A 16,452-nucleotide genomic window follows, 5' to 3' on the forward strand; every position below is an offset into this window, starting at 1 on the left:
CCCCACTGTTGCCACGCTATGCTATGCTACGCTACGCTTCTGATCCATATCATCATCATCGTCATCATCATTGTGTTTGTATATACATGTCCGTATACATATATATATATATATATATATAGATTTCATTCATCGGGATGAATCAATCATGCACATCATGCTAAGACGATATTGAGTTATGTTCTTTTTGACGTATCTGCTAAAGCTCATCCCCAAAGATTTTCTTACTAGTCGTGGTTAGGATAAAGTATTGGTTATTTATTCTCATATGATATAAAATAAAATATCATATGCATATCCTTATGCAAAGAAGAAAAGTGCTTAGAACCATAGAGATTTTCGTGTATAAAAATATACGTATCGATTGCTTGCGGCCATCGTGCGCAAACTGACAAGACAATGGCCATGAAAGATTTCAATTTCCTAGACTAGACTAGATTGCAATAAAATTCCCCTAGAAAAGCAGTTCCTTTCCCCTTCTTCTTCTTTTTATTTTTTTTTTTATTTTTTTTTTTGTGAAAGCAGTTATGGGAGTTATTTGGAACGATGGGAAATCACACTCCTCGCACTCTGCCTGCCCGGATTGTGGTAGCTTATGATCGGCATGGCTTCCCATCCTTCATGAGGCGCAATCCGCCACCGAGCTGCGTGCTAAATATCAGCGGGTTCAGCTTATATTAGCTCCCTTAAGTTCGAGAGAACCCTTTTGCAAACTCTTTCTTCTTCTTTTCTTTTCTTTTCTTTTTTTTTTTAAAAAAAATTACGTGTCAAACTTTCACTTTATGATAACTATGATTGCATAAAAACAACTTGATTTCTTCTATAATATTATCTTCGTGGTAGAGATCTGCTATTGCTTTGTAGTATGGTTCTATCAAAGCTCTTTACATGACGAGCATCATGATGCTGCTGATGATGATGATGATGATGATGATGATGAATTGGTAATGATCCATCCAACTATACAGTTAACAAAAGGATTGGAACTTGTAGATAGATAGCGGGATGAAAAAAAGGATACGCTGCTGCTGCGAGGCACCTTCTGCTTTTTGACCAGTCGAGTCAATCAGTAGTCTCAAGCAAAAGAGAGGAGCGCCGCCCCCCGCTTCCTTTCCTCCTTCGTCATCAAGGGCGAAATATGCCCCCCATTTGGCCTCGGCAACACCCCCCCCCCCCCCAACCCACCAACTTTCCAAAAGGGGAAGCTCTCAACATGACAATAACCAAACCAAAGCCTGATTTCATGAACTGAACAAACAGATGTTGCTTTCCATTGTCACTCGGGCAGGCGGGCAGGCAGGCTAGTGACACACGAACATAAAACCGGGAAAATCAAGCAATAAATTTGTTGCACCGAGGACTGATTGTTATGAGTGAGAGGATAATACAAAGGATATGAATGGATATTATCGGACAAGGATGGCTATGATACGATTAGGACCTACCGCGTCCGCGCGTGTCCATACCAGGGGACGGGGAAAGGAATAACCAAATAGTACAAAAAAGAGCGTTGCGCTGTCCTTGAAGCCCGCCACAGCCACAGCCACACCCTCATCCACCTAAGTACCCCTTGGATCACTCCAAAAGGCACCTCCTCCCCTTCCCTTGTGACTGAACCTATCAATATCATGAATGGCTGCTACAGCCATAGAATCTGCAAAAATATTATGGGATCCGGCCACAAATGAATTTCAATCAATCCATGAATCCTACCTCAGTCAAGATTGAACACAACTTGGATTCAGTTCGAGCGTACATAATAATAATGATTATAGTAATCTAGTCATTTCTTTAATGCCAACCTGGCTACTGCGGAAGTAAAGATGTATACATTAATTAAACCCAACTTGCAAAGGGTCCCTATACATATATAGAATTTACACAAACATTTCTTCTACGAAAGGGGGAAAAAAAAATTAAACGCATTCATCTCATTACGTAAGCCAAGAATTCCACATGTTAGCAGCAGCAGCAGCAGGAGGTATATTCTATCCGAGAAATACGTCATATGGCACCACTTCAAAAGACCCCCAGGCAAGAAAAGGAGAGTTTCTCAGAATTTACAGCATCGCTTGTTCAATTATCTTGAATAAGTATATCATTATCTCCTGTGATGGTGATCCCGATTGAAAAAGGGATGCCTAAGTGCTTCTCTCGCCGTAAGCCGATCCGAGGGGTCGTATTTCAGGAGTCCGCGTAGTAGATGTATGAGATCCCCAGCAGAATGGTCCATATGTTCCATTATCAAGTTCTGAAACAAGCCAAAATACCATATGGTTTATCAATACTTTCAACTAGAAAAATATCCCAAAGTAATTCCTCTGGTTTAAACCACCACAAAAGTACCTGAAGACGGGGCAGCTTATTAACAGCTCTGATGCTTTCTCTGGAGCTGGCTCCTTCAGGCCAATACAACCTTCCCCTTCTAACATATTTCTCCGCATGACGACTGAAGGAATCACAAGATAATTAGCAAGACTGAAACTCATTTTTCTAATTACCCAAATCCCTTAAAAACCAAAAGAGTCACAACTCACTCTGCTCTCTTCAGCATGTGAGGAAGCAAAGGACCCAAAACACGCTCCATCATCGCAAGGTGCTCAAGATTCTCATGAGTTTGGAACAATGCCTCACCCTGCATGCGAGCAAGGGATAAGGTAAGAGCCCACTTGGTGATCCATATCAACCCCCCCACCCCAACCCCCCAAAAGGGGGGGGGGGGGAGTTAAAAAAAAAATTGAAGACATTGCATGCACATACCGTGCACAGTTCCACTAAGATGCACCCAACACTCCATATATCACAGGAGTAATTCCAACCAAGACCTGTACCAGCACCATTCAATGATTAAACTTTTCATGCATTGAGCAAAGTACAAGTGGTGGTTGATAAATTCAATACGCAAAAAAGCACTTGCCTAGAATAACCTCCGGTGCTCGATAATGCCGTGTCGAGACTGTGTAATCCTGGTCCCTGCTTTCATAAACAGTGCTTCCGAAATCAATCACTTTGATAGCACTTGATTTCGGGACTCTCTTAAAGTATGAACTACTCTCAGGTGATCGAGATGTGCTCTGCAAACAGAAAGACAACATGTTTCAGCATCACATATAACTGTGAAGAGCAAGTGTCTTGAAAGATCTGCACAACGCCAACTTAAAAATGTAGAATCAGCGATCAATGCGGTTAAGTGTTGCATCACAAATATTATACACATCAAAAGAAAGCAAATATGTGAATACCCTGTATTCTGGGACTTTCACATATTCTGGAGAAACTAGAAGGATGTTCTCAGGCTTCAGATCAGTGTGTATAAGATGCAATTCATGCATGACTGCAAATCCCAGCAAAGCAAATTAGTACAGAAGTCAGTGAAAAGCACTTATGTACAACTTTCATGGTAGGAGATACTGAATTAATGGCACCCCGTTTCACAGGGGATGTTAGCATGAAAGTAGTTCCAGATATCAAAGAATAATTAATTTTTATAATGCAAGTAGAGGAGCTAGCTTCAGATAATTATTACACACATGCTACACACTCCAACAGTTGTCTGCCAATCTCACGGACGATATCAATGGGAAACGAGCGATAACTGTTTTTCTGAAGGAAATCGTATATGCTTGGCCCAAGCTTCTCAAACACCTGTTGACCCATCGGAATCCATCCAAAAGTTTTAACCCCCAAGCTTATTGTTAATTGGGGAAAACAATCCACAACAAGCTAACATATACTTACGATACAGATATGGTTACGATAGTCAAACCAGTTCCGTATTTGTACACAACTGCAAGGAATAAACCCATTCAACAAATGGTACAGAGGTTGATTAAAAAGAAAAAGGTTCAGGAATATTACTAAAAGGGATCGAAAACTGCAACTAAAGAGTACTCACAGAAGCCAATACTCACCGATTACCATCTTTATCATGCCTTCCAAGTTTCTGGAGAACATCAATTTCAATCATAGCTGCCTCACGATACTTACTGACCCCACGCACAATTTTGATAGCCACCATTTCTTTCTTTTCTTTATCCCAACATTCTAGGACCTGACCAAAAGTTCCTATAACACACAAATGGGAGAATTAAGCAACCGCCAAATAATTAGGATTTTGAGGGTTTTATTAACTTTTAGAAGTGAGAGGTGTACCTTCACCCATTTTGCTGTGGATCTTATCTGTGGAACCAGGAAAAAGAAAAAAGTTAGGTTGATAATATCAAGCAACAGCTAAACAAGGAGCGAAACTACCAAAACCAAATACATGTATATGTAACAATTTAAAAAGCTAACCAAAAAAGATAAAGGTTCTAATATCACGCAAAATTGAATGTTATTCCAATTCCAAAGCTTCCACAACAGTAGGGAGTAATCATCATCATGAGGTAGGTTCCTTAAGATTTTGGTAAAGGAAATTACAGCGTGAAGTTAAGTTTTCTCCGAGCTCAAACTTGTAATGCCCATCTTTGTCATCTTCTCTCCTCGGGGGAGAACCATTTTGAACAACTTGCTTTTCAAAAAGAGAACTAGAAGTGTATCCGGAGGGTGCTGTTGAGCACGTATAGCCTGTAAGACTCGAAACCTCGGGTCCACTTATCATTCCCACCTGAGCCTACACAAGTCATCCATCCACATACGCTAAATATAACAAACAAAACCGAAAAACTCCTCTACACAAGCAACAGAAGGTCTATGAGGTCCTGCTTCAAGATAATCAATGAAATAAACCCAAAAATTGGATAACTAACTATCAGATCAGACAAATTTCACCAAATTCTCTCCTCAGATATTGAAGAAACTTCAAGCAATTTAAGGCACTGAAATGAACCAGCAATTGTAAGAAAAAAGGCTCAAACCAAAGATATCAAGCAAAACCAACAAATTTAAGCAATAATTATTCACCTGAACCTTGTTTAAAAAGGAAAAAAAAACGGATCTGGCATCTTATGAAGCTAAAGATGCGATTGGTGTGAAAAATCAGGCGATAATACCCAGTAATCATACCCGGAGGTTGATTATCGAGTAAAGCACTTACACTTATCCAAAAATATACATAAATATATACCGGGAGGCAGAAATTCGGGAAGATCGAATTAACACGGGCTAGATCTAGAGAAATCGGGGAGAATAAGATACCTTCGGGGCTTCAGGAACATCCCAACCGAGACGGGCCCTCTTCCGAGGTCGAGGATCCATGCGGGTGTGCGGAAACTCAGTCACGCACTCGATCTCCATGACGGCAGAACTGTGAAATCTCTGGAAGATTGGTGGTAGATTGGTGGTAGACGATGGAGAAACGTAGGACAGAAACGAGACGAGGGAGGTGAGAGAGGAGTTGATTGCGATGGCGACAACCAAACCCTAAGCTTCTGAGGGAATTTTATATACACAGCCTCCTCGAAAAGGCCGGAGAGCTCCGTGACGATCTGACCGTACACGTTTCTCCCAATTATTAGAGATGGAGGACGTGAATATGCTCTGCATCTTTCTTTGACCGATGGACTTGTAGGCCCACTGGGCTCTATGGGCCTAGAGAGACGAAATCAGGTTATGGAAGCCCATGACAGATTAGGCCCATCTGAGACTATCTACCGGGACACGACAAAGAGTCGAAAGCCTTGCGCTTTACGGGTATAGTACAGTGGCACATAAGTTCAATTGCCATCGGTTCCGTAGGTTGGGTGTTGAGATTGAACCTGGACTAGTCGAGGTCCGAGCTACAAAAAAAGAGATACTTTCGTTTGATCAACGAAACCCGAGAAGACACCTCCTTTAGGAAAAAAAAATTCTGTTAGGAAAATCAGTTATAGCAGCTATTAAATAAATTGCTCGTCAGCCAAGAGATGGTAGTTGGACCATAAAAATGGAGCTACAGAGGCATACCAACAAATTCAAGCTTCCTAGGTTGTTGCACTAATGAAATAGGATAGATCTTCGGTGGTCCTGCGTGCTACAAAACTGATGAACATCGATCCCATGAAGTCGATGCCAAACTCATCACCCGGCTCCATTCATCCCCTCTACTCAAACCCACTGTTGGTTTGGACTTGGCTTATCAAATTAATGGACTCGGTAAAGGCAAGATCTTCTTATTATTGGCCTGGAAGCGAAAACGGTGGGTGGTCCGACACTGAAGAGGTCAAAGAAGATGCTAGAACATTCCAATCCAGGAAGTTCCGGAACCTCCGGAAGGCAAGGAAGCAGTTGAAGGTTCGGGTTCCGGGCTTGAGGCGCACATGGTTCCGAAGAAGGAGGGCCAGGATATTATTCTTAATCTCTTCCCTGAAGCTTTCATGGGAAAGAGCTCTGAAGAGGCTGAAGAGGGGGCTGGCCCACTGGAATGTTCTTCTTTCAGGGAACCATATGTTGTTCATGTGATCGCAATTTGGTCTATGACTTAATTTGCCACTTCCATGTCGTTCAGTGGTCATGGAAGAACGGTGTACTATGTTGCCACGTGCAACGGTGGCTGAGTTGTCACCTGCTTTTCCAATTCCAAGAAGTTTTTGCAATTCAGTATAATCAAACCAAACCGCCTCCACCTCTGGTTTTGTTATATCGTGTATATATATATATATATTCACTAATAGGAAAAGGATCCTCCATGAAAGCTCCAACGTTAGCTGCAGTCTTCTCTTCTTTCTTCTTGCCAGCTTAATTGTTCAGCTGCTTTCTGTAAAAATAGTCTTCTCCCTTCCCAATCGTTTATATAGTTCTCGGTGCGACAAGATGACGACTGTTGCAGTGCCGAGCATCAAAGAAGGTTGTTTCATGGTCCGGGGCAAGGCGGTTTTGCATGGAGTTCCACAGAACGTGTCTGTCAAACCGGTCACCTTGCAGTCGGTTTTCATTGGTGCAAAGTCCACCTCTCCAAGCTCGCACCATATCTTCACTCTTGGACACCTAGAGTAAGTTTCCGATCGTCCCCTCGAGCTTAAAGGTCGATTCATAAGCTTAACAGGTGCCATTTATACATAACCCAGACTACTTGTTGGCTTGAAAGTGTTCAAGAATAGGACGTTCTTAAATTTTCTCGAGGTTTAAATGATGTCGTACTAGTGATGACAGGATATCCAAGTTCCTGTTTCTGTTTAGAGCCAAAATCTGGTGGATGATTCCCCGAGTTGGGGAATCTGCCAATCAGATTCCAGTGGAAACTCAAATGTTGCTGCAAGGAGCAAGACGAGATTCTGCTGTAGACGATGGAATGTCACCCGATGGAAATCCCGAGAGTAGGTTTTACATTCTAATGTTACCGGTCTTGGATGGTCCATTCTAGGCAAGCCTACAAGGGAATACGAAGAATGAGCTCCAGCTCCGCTTCGAAAGTGGTAAACTAGCAATCAACAGGAGTACCGATTCTACTGCAATGTTGTCAGAAGATCCTGTGTCCTGTGCTCGAACTTTTGCTACTCGTGTCTCAGGTGATACCAATGTCCAAACCACCGAGGCCCTGGAGTCAGTTCTTGTGAATTCTGGAGATAACCTGTTTGAAGTTATTAAGGATTCGATCAAGTGTGTTATTGCATTGGCATTGCTCGGTTCCTTCATTATTACCACAATTACTCATAGATAATTACACTTGTATTCGTCTCAAATATACAGGATATTAGAGAAGCAAAAAGGCACCCTCTGACACATTGAAAACAAGAAGGTAGAGAAGATGAATATATCCGTAACAATTTTATTTTCCCAATTGGAGGGAATTGATGCTTGTTTTTCTGCTTAGTAGAAACATGCCCATTTGGATTGGTTTGGCTAGCGTATATGGGATGCTTTTTACACAGCAGTCAATGCACGAGGAATCGAAGAGGGCCTCCTCAGGTTGAAATTTGAATTTAAATTGTGGATCCTTCTTTTTCCCATTCCTTCTCATCAGCCAAGGGTGAGAGTTTCTCTTTCGAAGCAGTCTTTGAGAAGGAGGCTGTTCCCCGAGATTCCTAATTATAGATGACGGTTGGCAGGACACATTCAACGAATTTCAGAAAGAGGGTGAACCGTTCATTCAAGGCACACAGCAAGTATTCGTTCCCGTAGTTTGTTTTCAGAGCCATTTCCTTCGGTCGAGTAACATTCTTCTGATGTGGGTTTAGGTTCGGAACAAGGTTGGTCGATATCAGAGAAAACAACAAATTCAGGAGATCGGGATCAGAAGCTTCCTGCAATGACTAGTACGAGTTCATTGATATCATCAAAGGAAAATACGGGTTAAAGTAAGATTTTGTTTTATGGAAGTGTGGGATCTTATGTTATTTAACGGCTACCTCTGTATTGAAGAGCTATCAGTCCCTGCAGATTCATGTATATGTGGCACGCTCTACTTGGTTATTGGGGAGGGCTCCATCTGGCATCGAACAACTTGAAGAAGTATAACCCGAGATTGGTTTTCCCAATCCAGTCAGATGGAAACACAGCAAACCTCCGAGACATCGCCATGGATTGCATAGAGAAGTACGGGACTAGGATTATAGGCATAGAGAGAGTGCACGATTTCTATGATGATCTCCATGGCTATTTAGTGAGCTGCGGGGTCGATGGTGTCAAAGTAGATGTCCAAAGTTTACTTGAAGCTTTAAGTAATGGTTTCGGAGGAGGGTGGTGCTGACTAGATGGTTCCAGGGAGCTCTTGAACAATCCGTTTCAAGGAACTTCAAGGACAATAGCGTTATTTTCTGCATGAGCCACAGCTATGATTCTATATTCAAGTTCAGTAGTTCATTAATTTCCTCTCCTCCTCCTACTAATTCTCCAATCATCACTTTCTTCATTCTTATCGGTTCGTTGGTTCAGTTCAAAGAAGAGCGCAGTCGCGAGAGCATCAGAGGATTTCATGCCGCGAGAATCGACCTTTCAGACCTTACATGTCACGTCTGTGGCTTTCAACGGTCTTCTCCTGGGGGAGGTCATGGTTCCAGATTGGGATATGTTCCAAGTGATAAGCTTCTCAATTTTACTTTCTTAATCCAACTTTTAGAGACACTGAAACTCGTGTTTGAGTGTTCTAAGCAAATGTAGCTGTTAAATGTAGACCGTACACGATAAAGCTGAATTTCATGCTGCAGCAAGAGCAGCCGGGAGTTGTCCAGTATATATAAGGTAGGACCATCTCACCTATCACTTGTCGTAACCAACTCTTTAGAATATTTCTGCTGGCTCTTCTTCTAACCAGCCAAGAGTAATCCTTATACAGTAACAAGCCTTGGAATCACGATTTCAAGATCCTCGAGAAGTTGGTGCTGCCAGATGGTTCTGTTCTAAGAGCAAAGTATGCAGGTCGGCCTACCTGAGACTGTTTATTCAAAGACCCTGTCATGGATGGAGAAAGGTAAGCGTAATATCGGGAAGTTCACACCTCAGTTGTAACATAATGAGACTTATTTCCGGTCCCTTTTCTTCTGTCTGTTGAAGATATGGAACCTGAACAAGTTGAGTGGGATAGTAGGAGTGTTCAATTGCCAGGGAGCTGGTCCTTGGCCTTTGAAGCAAGGAGGGTTGCAGAAGCCCATCACGACACTCACTTTCCCTCCTATTTCAACCAATTTGCGTCCCGTCCATGTTGAATTCCTCGAAGAGGTCGCCGGTGAGAACTGGAATGGAGACTGTGCTGTATATGCATTCAACTCAGGTGATCATTCACAGAACAAAAGCATACAAATAAATCTTGTATGTGCATCTGGAGCTATCTCGGCAATATGTTTCGGTTTCTTAGGAACACATAAGAATAAGTACTATTCAACTTTTGCACCTTACAAGATGTTCTAAAATCGATCTTTGTTTCCGGAAAGAAATCGAAGAAAACATGAGATCAAACATATTGTCGTGCGGGATTGCTAACCCAAATGAGCTATGATGTTGCAGGATCTCTTGTTAGATTGCCTAAGAGTAGGAGTACCGAGGTGTCGCTCAGGACGTTCAGCTGCAAAGTATACACAATATCTCCCATCCAGGTATGGTCCGCCATTCTCGGTTTCATGTAATGCAAAGTTTCTCTGGACCTTACAATCAGGCGGTTCAAATGACAGTATTTTATTATGTGCTAGTCTTTGATCAGGGCGTTGAATTTGCTCCCATTGGACTGCTCGACATGTACAACTCAGGAGGGGCATTAGAGGCCCTAAACTTCAGAAACACGGACCTCCTAGGCTGCACAGTGGACGTTAAAATGCGAGGCTGTGGGTGGTTCGGAGGTTACTCGAGCGTCAAACCAAGGCATTGCAGGGTGGATATGGAGGAAGCGAAGTTCAGCTTCAGCGATGAAGACAATCTGCTGATAGTTAAGCTCCCTAAAGAATGCTACTTCAGGGTTATAAATATTGTATACTGACACCTTCTCATGCAATATTCTCCATAGCTATAACCAGAGCTCATCTCGGTACCCGATATTGAAAGGTTGCTGCAAGACATAATTGCTTTAGAAAACCAGATTATGTTTTATGACATCAGTTGCCCGTTTCTCGATATGTCTTTCAAAATTGAACGTGGAATATCTACATTACCATATGAGAATGAGTGTCATTTGTTGAAAGTTTAGATCATACGTGGAAAAACTAAGAAGATTAAGTATCGCAATCTACTATATCGGGCTTTTGACTTGAAAATGAGCTCAATTGTTTATAGGTCTAGTGAAAATTTTACATGGTCAATCACCTTATAGGCCCAATGGAAATTTTACATCACTGCATTACATTCCCATTCCGGTATTTTATTTGGACTGTAAGAGCATCCAAACCTTTTAGAACAGCCGGTTATCCGATTCATCGAGCTGAAGGAACAATACCGGTAGGGTAAAGCCCATTAAAGACCCAAAGTATCTGTCCTCTGCATTAATGGGCCCAGCCTGGCCACCAGCCGAAAACCCATAGCTGCTTCCATGCCGTTGACAGTTGCCCTTTCCCGCGAATGAAGCCATGGCTTCTCCTCATCTTCTTAAACCCTTATCCTTAAGCAGCTTAAACCTCTCTCTCTCTCTCTCTCTCTCTCTCTCTCTCCCCTGCGAGTGAAAATGGCATCAGTGAAGCCATTGTCCGTGACAACTTCGCTCTGGAAGTCTCTTCCATCCCTCTTCTTTTCCATCGGAAAGACTCCTTCACTGAAACTCCCATGCGCTCCAAACCAACCCATCAGACTCCTCCTCTCTTGCTCCCACTCCATCCTCGGCCTCCGTTATGCAGCCGAGACATCAGAGTGGGCACTCCAAGTACAGGAAGAAGAGGCCGAGAATGAGGTCCGAGTCCGAGCTTCAGATAGGGAGTTAGGTGTATTAAATTTCCATTGGACTTATACGGGCTCGGGCCCATATCCACTTAAAAGCTCAAGCTGATAAGTGGTGGTACCCAAGCCATATATTAACCCATGGATTTTCCTTTTCTTTTCCGATGTGGGATTTATCCCATTTTACTTCTCAACAAGGTGATATAGAAGAAGCGACTCTTGAGTTCGAGGATGAGGGAGACGGCACTGATGGCGGGGTGTTTGAGGAGAGGGAGGAGGAGCTTTATGTCGAGACGTCCGACACGGAAAAGTGTAAAATCTTTGTCGGGAATCTTCCATTTGATGTTGACAGTGAGAAGTTGGCTATGCTTTTTGAGAAGGCTGGAACTGTAGAGCTTGCTGAGGTATTGTAAAGATAAGGTTTTAAGTTTGCCCGTGCATATTCCTCGCATTGTTGTTGAAGCCGCAGGGGAGGGGAGTTATCTGAGTTTGTACCGAAATTGCAGGTGATTTATAATAGAGATAATTACCAGAGTCGTGGATTTGGGTTCGTGACTATGAACTCGGTCGAGGAGGCAGAGGGAGCTATGGGGATGTTCCACCAATACGTGAGTTCCCCTTCCTGCTCCTTTACTTGTGGCATCTGAACTGCAAGCATAAAAGCTCATGTGCATGAGAGTAATATGAAGTTCATTTCGTCAAACAGGACCTGAAAGGGAGAGTTCTTACCGTGAACAAAGCTTCTCCAGAGGGCTCGAGGCCAGAGGGCGTAGCTCGAGTTTTTGATCACGTGCCTGAAATCTATGTCGGGAACCTGCCGTGGGAGGTGGACAGTGCCCGTCTCCAGCAGGTTTTCAGTGCACATGGGAAGGTTGTCAATGCTCGGGTGGTCTCTGATAGGGAGACAGGCCGTTCCCGTGGTTTTGGCTTTGTCACGATGACCTCAGAGGCTGAAGCTAACAATGCCATTGCTGCTCTTGATGGACAGGTATTATAATCTGCTCTTCTACTTTGCCAAGGAAACTCACCATTTATTAGCTAGCTTCTACAGACAGAATGTTATTACCATCATCAAAACAGAGTGCATTCTTTAAATCGACTCCGTGATATCGTTCTTTGCATGCAGAGTTTGGATGGGAGGGCAATCCGGGTCAATATCGCCGAGGAAAGACCAAAGAACAGCTTTTTTTAACTGCGAACAAAGCCATTCAGCGCTATGGAGTTCACTGTAGATTATGTACTTTTTTGTGGAGAGGCTTCTGTACGCAAAATGCTTCTGTGAATAAGTTCCAGCTGAGTTTTCATTCGAAGCATTTATTTATATACCAAAATGCAGTATTAACAATACAAATGATTAGCTGGAAATACGACTAGAATTTATTGCTGAGTTTCATTCATTAGTACAGAGACTCTGCACAAACATATCTTCGATAGGTTGGATGCCTTGAGCGGCTACTGTACAAAATAAGCTTTTGACAACAGAAGCTTGTTAAAGTGGGATTAAGATTTTGCCCTCAATCGAACTTGTTACTACAAAGTTCAGATACGCAACTTGAAGGATCAAACCAGATCTCTATTGACCCCGTAGTTGTGCATCTCGACTGGTCAGGGGGACATACCGAACAGCAGTCTCATCATGCATGCTGACAGTTCCATCCAAGTTCTTGTCCACCACTTTCAAATCCTGAAACAAATCACCGACTGGGATCACCATTCTGCCCCCGGGCTTCAGCTGGTCAATAAGCGCTTGGGGAATTTCCCTTGCAGCAGCTCCAACGTGAATCGCATCATACGGTGCAAACTCAGGCCATCCCTGTCTACCATCTATATCATGTTCTCAATCAGTAAGTCAGAAATGCCATATTTTCTCCACGACAAGATAGCATAGAAATCTTGGAACATACCTCCAACATGAATGCAGAGAGAACCTTCTTTCAGAAAAGAAGCTGCTTCACTTTTCTCAATGTTCTTGATCGAGGAGGAAACCAACTCCGGAATATGTTCGACACCTACTGCACGACCTTGATGCCCGACCATTACAGCAAAGCATGCAGTTAAATAACCAGTTCCTGAAAACAGAATCGTAGTTGCAGAGTATGGAGGTCATGTTTCAAAGATGAGATAAAATATTAGCACATAAAGCTCTCCCTAGGAGCATCAACATTGACGCTCAATTACTTGAAATATCCAAATAGAAAATTTCAACTAATGATACATAATTTCCTAACCATATCCTAAGTGCTTCGCTTCTGTCTTCACGAATTTAAATTTCTTGAGGACAACGTTAATAGCATGTGTGAAAAGGGCTATAAAGAAAAGAAAAAGAGCAGCGAGATGAAAACCTGAACCAACGTCTAAAACATGCATCCCTGGCTGCAAATTTGGCTCCAGCAGCTGAAGGCACATTGCATGCATATGAGGTGCAGATATAGTAGCATTGTAACCAATCGTCATGGGGCTGTCGATATAAGGTGGGGTCCCATCAGGAACAAAGCAAGCACGATCGATTTTCTCCATCACTTCAGCTACCCTCTCAGAGTTAAACACTCCATAACGCTGCAAGTGAGACACCATATTCGTGTTCCCTTTGATCCCACTTCCACCCCAAAGCCGCTGAGAAAACAGTCATATTTGATTCTCACTTAATTTCCCGAAACGAGCGTCCCATCATTCACAAGGAGAAGTAAATATTACACAACAAGAAGAGTATATAACAAAAACCACTACCATCATTTTGCGCAACCTAATGACACCTGAAAATAAAATTGAAGACTCAAACCGGAAACTTTATACATCTTATATTATGAAATACTCTTAAATGGCTTAGATCCATGGTAAATCCGACCAATTACGATAATCTGTCATGCCGGATGAAACTCCTAGCTGCCCCCTTTCAGCATGATATGGATTCAGCTAAATAAGTCATATACTCATTAATATCATTACTATTTGCCCAAAGTAGGCTAAAGACGAATAGCTTTCAAATTCAAGGGAAATGCAGATCAACGGAAAATTGTCAAACCCAGCAACAAAAGAATCAATCTTGATCCATTCTAAGAGGAGAGAATTTTCCTCAATTCACCAAGAAACCAAGAACGGTACCCCCGATAGAGCTCAAATCAACGCACAAGCACACCCGAGCTCGAACACTGAGCAGATACACAGTAGAGTAAAGTGCAATTCTGCTGCGCAGGTCTCCGTTGATAGCAGTCAGTTGGCACAAGCAACAGACAAGTCAAACAACGATGATATTGTGTACCGTGGTCTGACAGAGAAGGCATTTACCTCCATTCGCGAGCAAAGAAAGTTACCCAGTGAGACGATGAGGCGATCGGAGGCGGACAGAGAGGGAGAAGGGAAGAGAGCTCAGAGGAATGAAGAACGAAGGAGGTGAACTTGGGTAAGATAGCGGCAACAGGACGCCAATGAACATTTCTTTTCCTCCTTTTGCTTCTGCAGTCTCTGTCTGTTTTCTTTTTTCCCCTTTTTTTTTCCCTTTTTTGATAATCTGTCTAATAAATTTAATTTTCATTTTAGCACGTACCATGATACGTGGAAGGCAGACGAATCCTAATTAATTTAGTTCGAGTTATGTTGACCCACTAAAGGATGAAATCTCACAAATAAGAATTTTTTACATTCGCAAGGCTCGAATTCAAAACTGTGCTTAAAGAAAATATACATCGAATCATTTGAATTAATCCTCATTAGCAATAAAAATGATTTAATGTGAGACTGAAATTAATTAAAGATTTCAAAAAGAAAAAAACAGAGGAAATACTTCCTGCGATTGTCTATCAATACAAAAAATTACTTCAGTCTTTTTTATTTTAGGACTAGCGCTTCAACTGTCTATATTAATGTGCTCGAGAAAAGCATATTCCAATAAAAACAAGAACAAGTTCGTTCACATAAGCATTTTAAAAACTTTTGGAAAAAAAAAAGTAACTAAATTGACGTCCTCTTCGAATTCTTTTTTCTTTTTCTCGGAAGTAATGAGATTGTTGTCATCACGGAAAATTCGAGTACATAATACTCGATGGAATATTATTACAAAAAGAAGACATTGGAGGGATCCTCCAAAATTAAACTCCAACAGAGAATAGTGAACATTACCCGAACAGTTAGCCCAAAGTAACTACTAATGCATCAAGAGAGGAAATAGCACAGTAATACACCTCTCGTATGGTGATCTGGAGATCTCAAATTCGATATCCAGTGGGACTATTCGTGCAGTTTTATTAAATATTTAGAATTTTTATTTCAATGTATTAGATTCATTGACCTCCTTTGTAATCGAAAAAAAAGTAACTACAAATGCCCTAATCAAACCTCTCGCCGACCGTAGGATTCCCAATGAAAACTGGAAAGGAATCTCTAACCATTAAATCCAAGTGATCTCAGCTTCTAAAAAATGGGGGAAAATATGAGCAACATTGCTGGGGCCTGTAATTTTAATACTTTGTCCGGCTCATCAACTTTCAAAAGCCCATGTTCTCGCCGACAGCAAACTGGGAAAACTGGGTTGGGCCTACAGGTTCAAGGCCCAGCCCATGGAGAGAGGACCGCGGCCGATTGGGCTTGCAAGTTGAATATTCTTCCTCTCTCTCTCTCTCTCTCTCTCTTTTTAAGGGCTGCGTTGAAAAACGTCGAATATTTTTTTAATGGTATATATATGTGCCGGATTTTATAGACTGCAATATTATTAATTATCCTCATTTCCTTGTCAATAAAAGGGAAAAAAAAGAGTATTACCGTCAATCACAGGTGTATATATTAAAATTTAAAATTCCATTTTACTGCCAATTGTCCAAGCAATCCGAGACTCTTATTCTATTAAACAATTCAAACTTCAAACCCTTATTGACGAGTAATAATAAAATAAGTAACAGATCAGTATATGTAGTAATATTGGACCATTGCAGTTACTGCCCCCCCCCCCCCAACACTTTTTACTTATCCTAAATCATTGTAGTTGAACTATATATGGATATTAATATCGAAATTTTCTCGATTTTTTTGTCAAAAGAAGGATCATTTGTATGTATATGCGGTCACACCAGCTTTTTAGGATTGATTCTTTGTTATATAGATCACATTAAAAAAATTGATCAAATGGTTTGCTGAAGATGAGAACCATTTCTAAAAAGGATCGGAAAAACTCATAATATTGTTACTCAGCGTTGTATTATTACTACGTTAATTCACCTATGCGATGCACAAAAGTCTTAGAATAATATT

General features: G+C 41.7%; 3 protein-coding genes and 1 pseudogene across 4 annotated transcripts; 2 read left to right on the top strand and 2 right to left on the bottom strand.

Moving 5' to 3' along the window:
* Positions 1-1,721: 1,721 nt before the first annotated feature.
* On the bottom strand, positions 1,722-5,428 carry LOC116188168 (serine/threonine-protein kinase AFC2-like). Of its 2 annotated transcripts, XM_031517348.1 has the most exons (12): positions 5,137-5,428; positions 4,420-4,612; positions 4,153-4,179; positions 3,912-4,065; positions 3,739-3,787; positions 3,531-3,645; positions 3,243-3,334; positions 2,918-3,074; positions 2,761-2,825; positions 2,538-2,635; positions 2,347-2,449; positions 1,722-2,251 (listed from the first exon to the last, which is right to left on the bottom strand). In XM_031517348.1, the coding sequence occupies exons 1-12, from the start codon at positions 5,233-5,235 to the stop codon at positions 2,102-2,104; spliced, it is 1,302 nt and encodes a 433-aa protein (XP_031373208.1). In that variant the 5' UTR covers positions 5,236-5,428; the 3' UTR covers positions 1,722-2,101. The 2 variants fall into 2 exon arrangements, with proteins under 2 accessions (XP_031373208.1, XP_031373209.1); XM_031517349.1 differs by lacking the exon at positions 4,420-4,612 and having other exon boundaries at positions 5,137-5,409.
* A 1,148-nt stretch (positions 5,429-6,576) lies between these two features.
* On the top strand, positions 6,577-10,458 carry LOC116188171 (annotated as a pseudogene).
* Positions 10,459-10,934: 476 nt separating this feature from the next.
* LOC116188169 (28 kDa ribonucleoprotein, chloroplastic-like) lies at positions 10,935-12,576 on the top strand. Its single transcript, XM_031517350.1, has 5 exons — positions 10,935-11,255; positions 11,410-11,615; positions 11,718-11,819; positions 11,918-12,199; positions 12,338-12,576. The coding sequence occupies exons 1-5, from the start codon at positions 11,003-11,005 to the stop codon at positions 12,401-12,403; spliced, it is 909 nt and encodes a 302-aa protein (XP_031373210.1). The 5' UTR covers positions 10,935-11,002; the 3' UTR covers positions 12,404-12,576.
* Positions 12,566-14,666, bottom strand: LOC116188170 (protein-L-isoaspartate O-methyltransferase 1-like). Its single transcript, XM_031517351.1, has 4 exons — positions 14,497-14,666; positions 13,554-13,824; positions 13,116-13,280; positions 12,566-13,035 (listed from the first exon to the last, which is right to left on the bottom strand). Exons 1-4 carry the CDS (start codon positions 14,500-14,502, stop codon positions 12,785-12,787), a joined length of 693 nt encoding a protein of 230 aa, XP_031373211.1. The 5' UTR covers positions 14,503-14,666; the 3' UTR covers positions 12,566-12,784.
* Positions 14,667-16,452: the final 1,786 nt, after the last annotated feature.

This window comes from Punica granatum, chromosome 8 (genome assembly GCF_007655135.1).
Source record: "Punica granatum isolate Tunisia-2019 chromosome 8, ASM765513v2, whole genome shotgun sequence".
Lineage (NCBI taxonomy): Eukaryota > Viridiplantae > Streptophyta > Magnoliopsida > Myrtales > Lythraceae > Punica > Punica granatum.

What these genes read in the sequence shown, in the direction of transcription:
- LOC116188168 (XM_031517348.1), bottom strand. Translation starts at nt 5,235, where the DNA reads ATGGAGATCGAGTGCGTGACTGAGTTTCCGCACACCCGCATGGATCCT. An exon ending in ATCGTAACCATATCTGTATC is followed by an intron (nt 3,646 to 3,738) that starts GTAAGTATATGT and finishes ATGGGTCAACAG; the next exon opens with GTGTTTGAGAAGCTTGGGCC. An exon ending in CACATGCTGAAGAGAGCAGA is followed by an intron (nt 2,450 to 2,537) that starts GTGAGTTGTGAC and finishes TGATTCCTTCAG; the next exon opens with TCGTCATGCGGAGAAATATG.
- LOC116188169 (XM_031517350.1), top strand. Translation starts at nt 11,003, where the DNA reads ATGGCATCAGTGAAGCCATTGTCCGTGACAACTTCGCTCTGGAAGTCT. An exon ending in AGCTTCAGATAGGGAGTTAG is followed by an intron (nt 11,256 to 11,409) that starts GTGTATTAAATT and finishes CTTCTCAACAAG; the next exon opens with GTGATATAGAAGAAGCGACT. An exon ending in GAACTGTAGAGCTTGCTGAG is followed by an intron (nt 11,616 to 11,717) that starts GTATTGTAAAGA and finishes CCGAAATTGCAG; the next exon opens with GTGATTTATAATAGAGATAA.
- LOC116188170 (XM_031517351.1), bottom strand. An exon ending in TGTTTTAGACGTTGGTTCAG is followed by an intron (nt 13,281 to 13,553) that starts GTTTTCATCTCG and finishes TTCTGTTTTCAG; the next exon opens with GAACTGGTTATTTAACTGCA. An exon ending in TCTCTGCATTCATGTTGGAG is followed by an intron (nt 13,036 to 13,115) that starts GTATGTTCCAAG and finishes AACATGATATAG; the next exon opens with ATGGTAGACAGGGATGGCCT.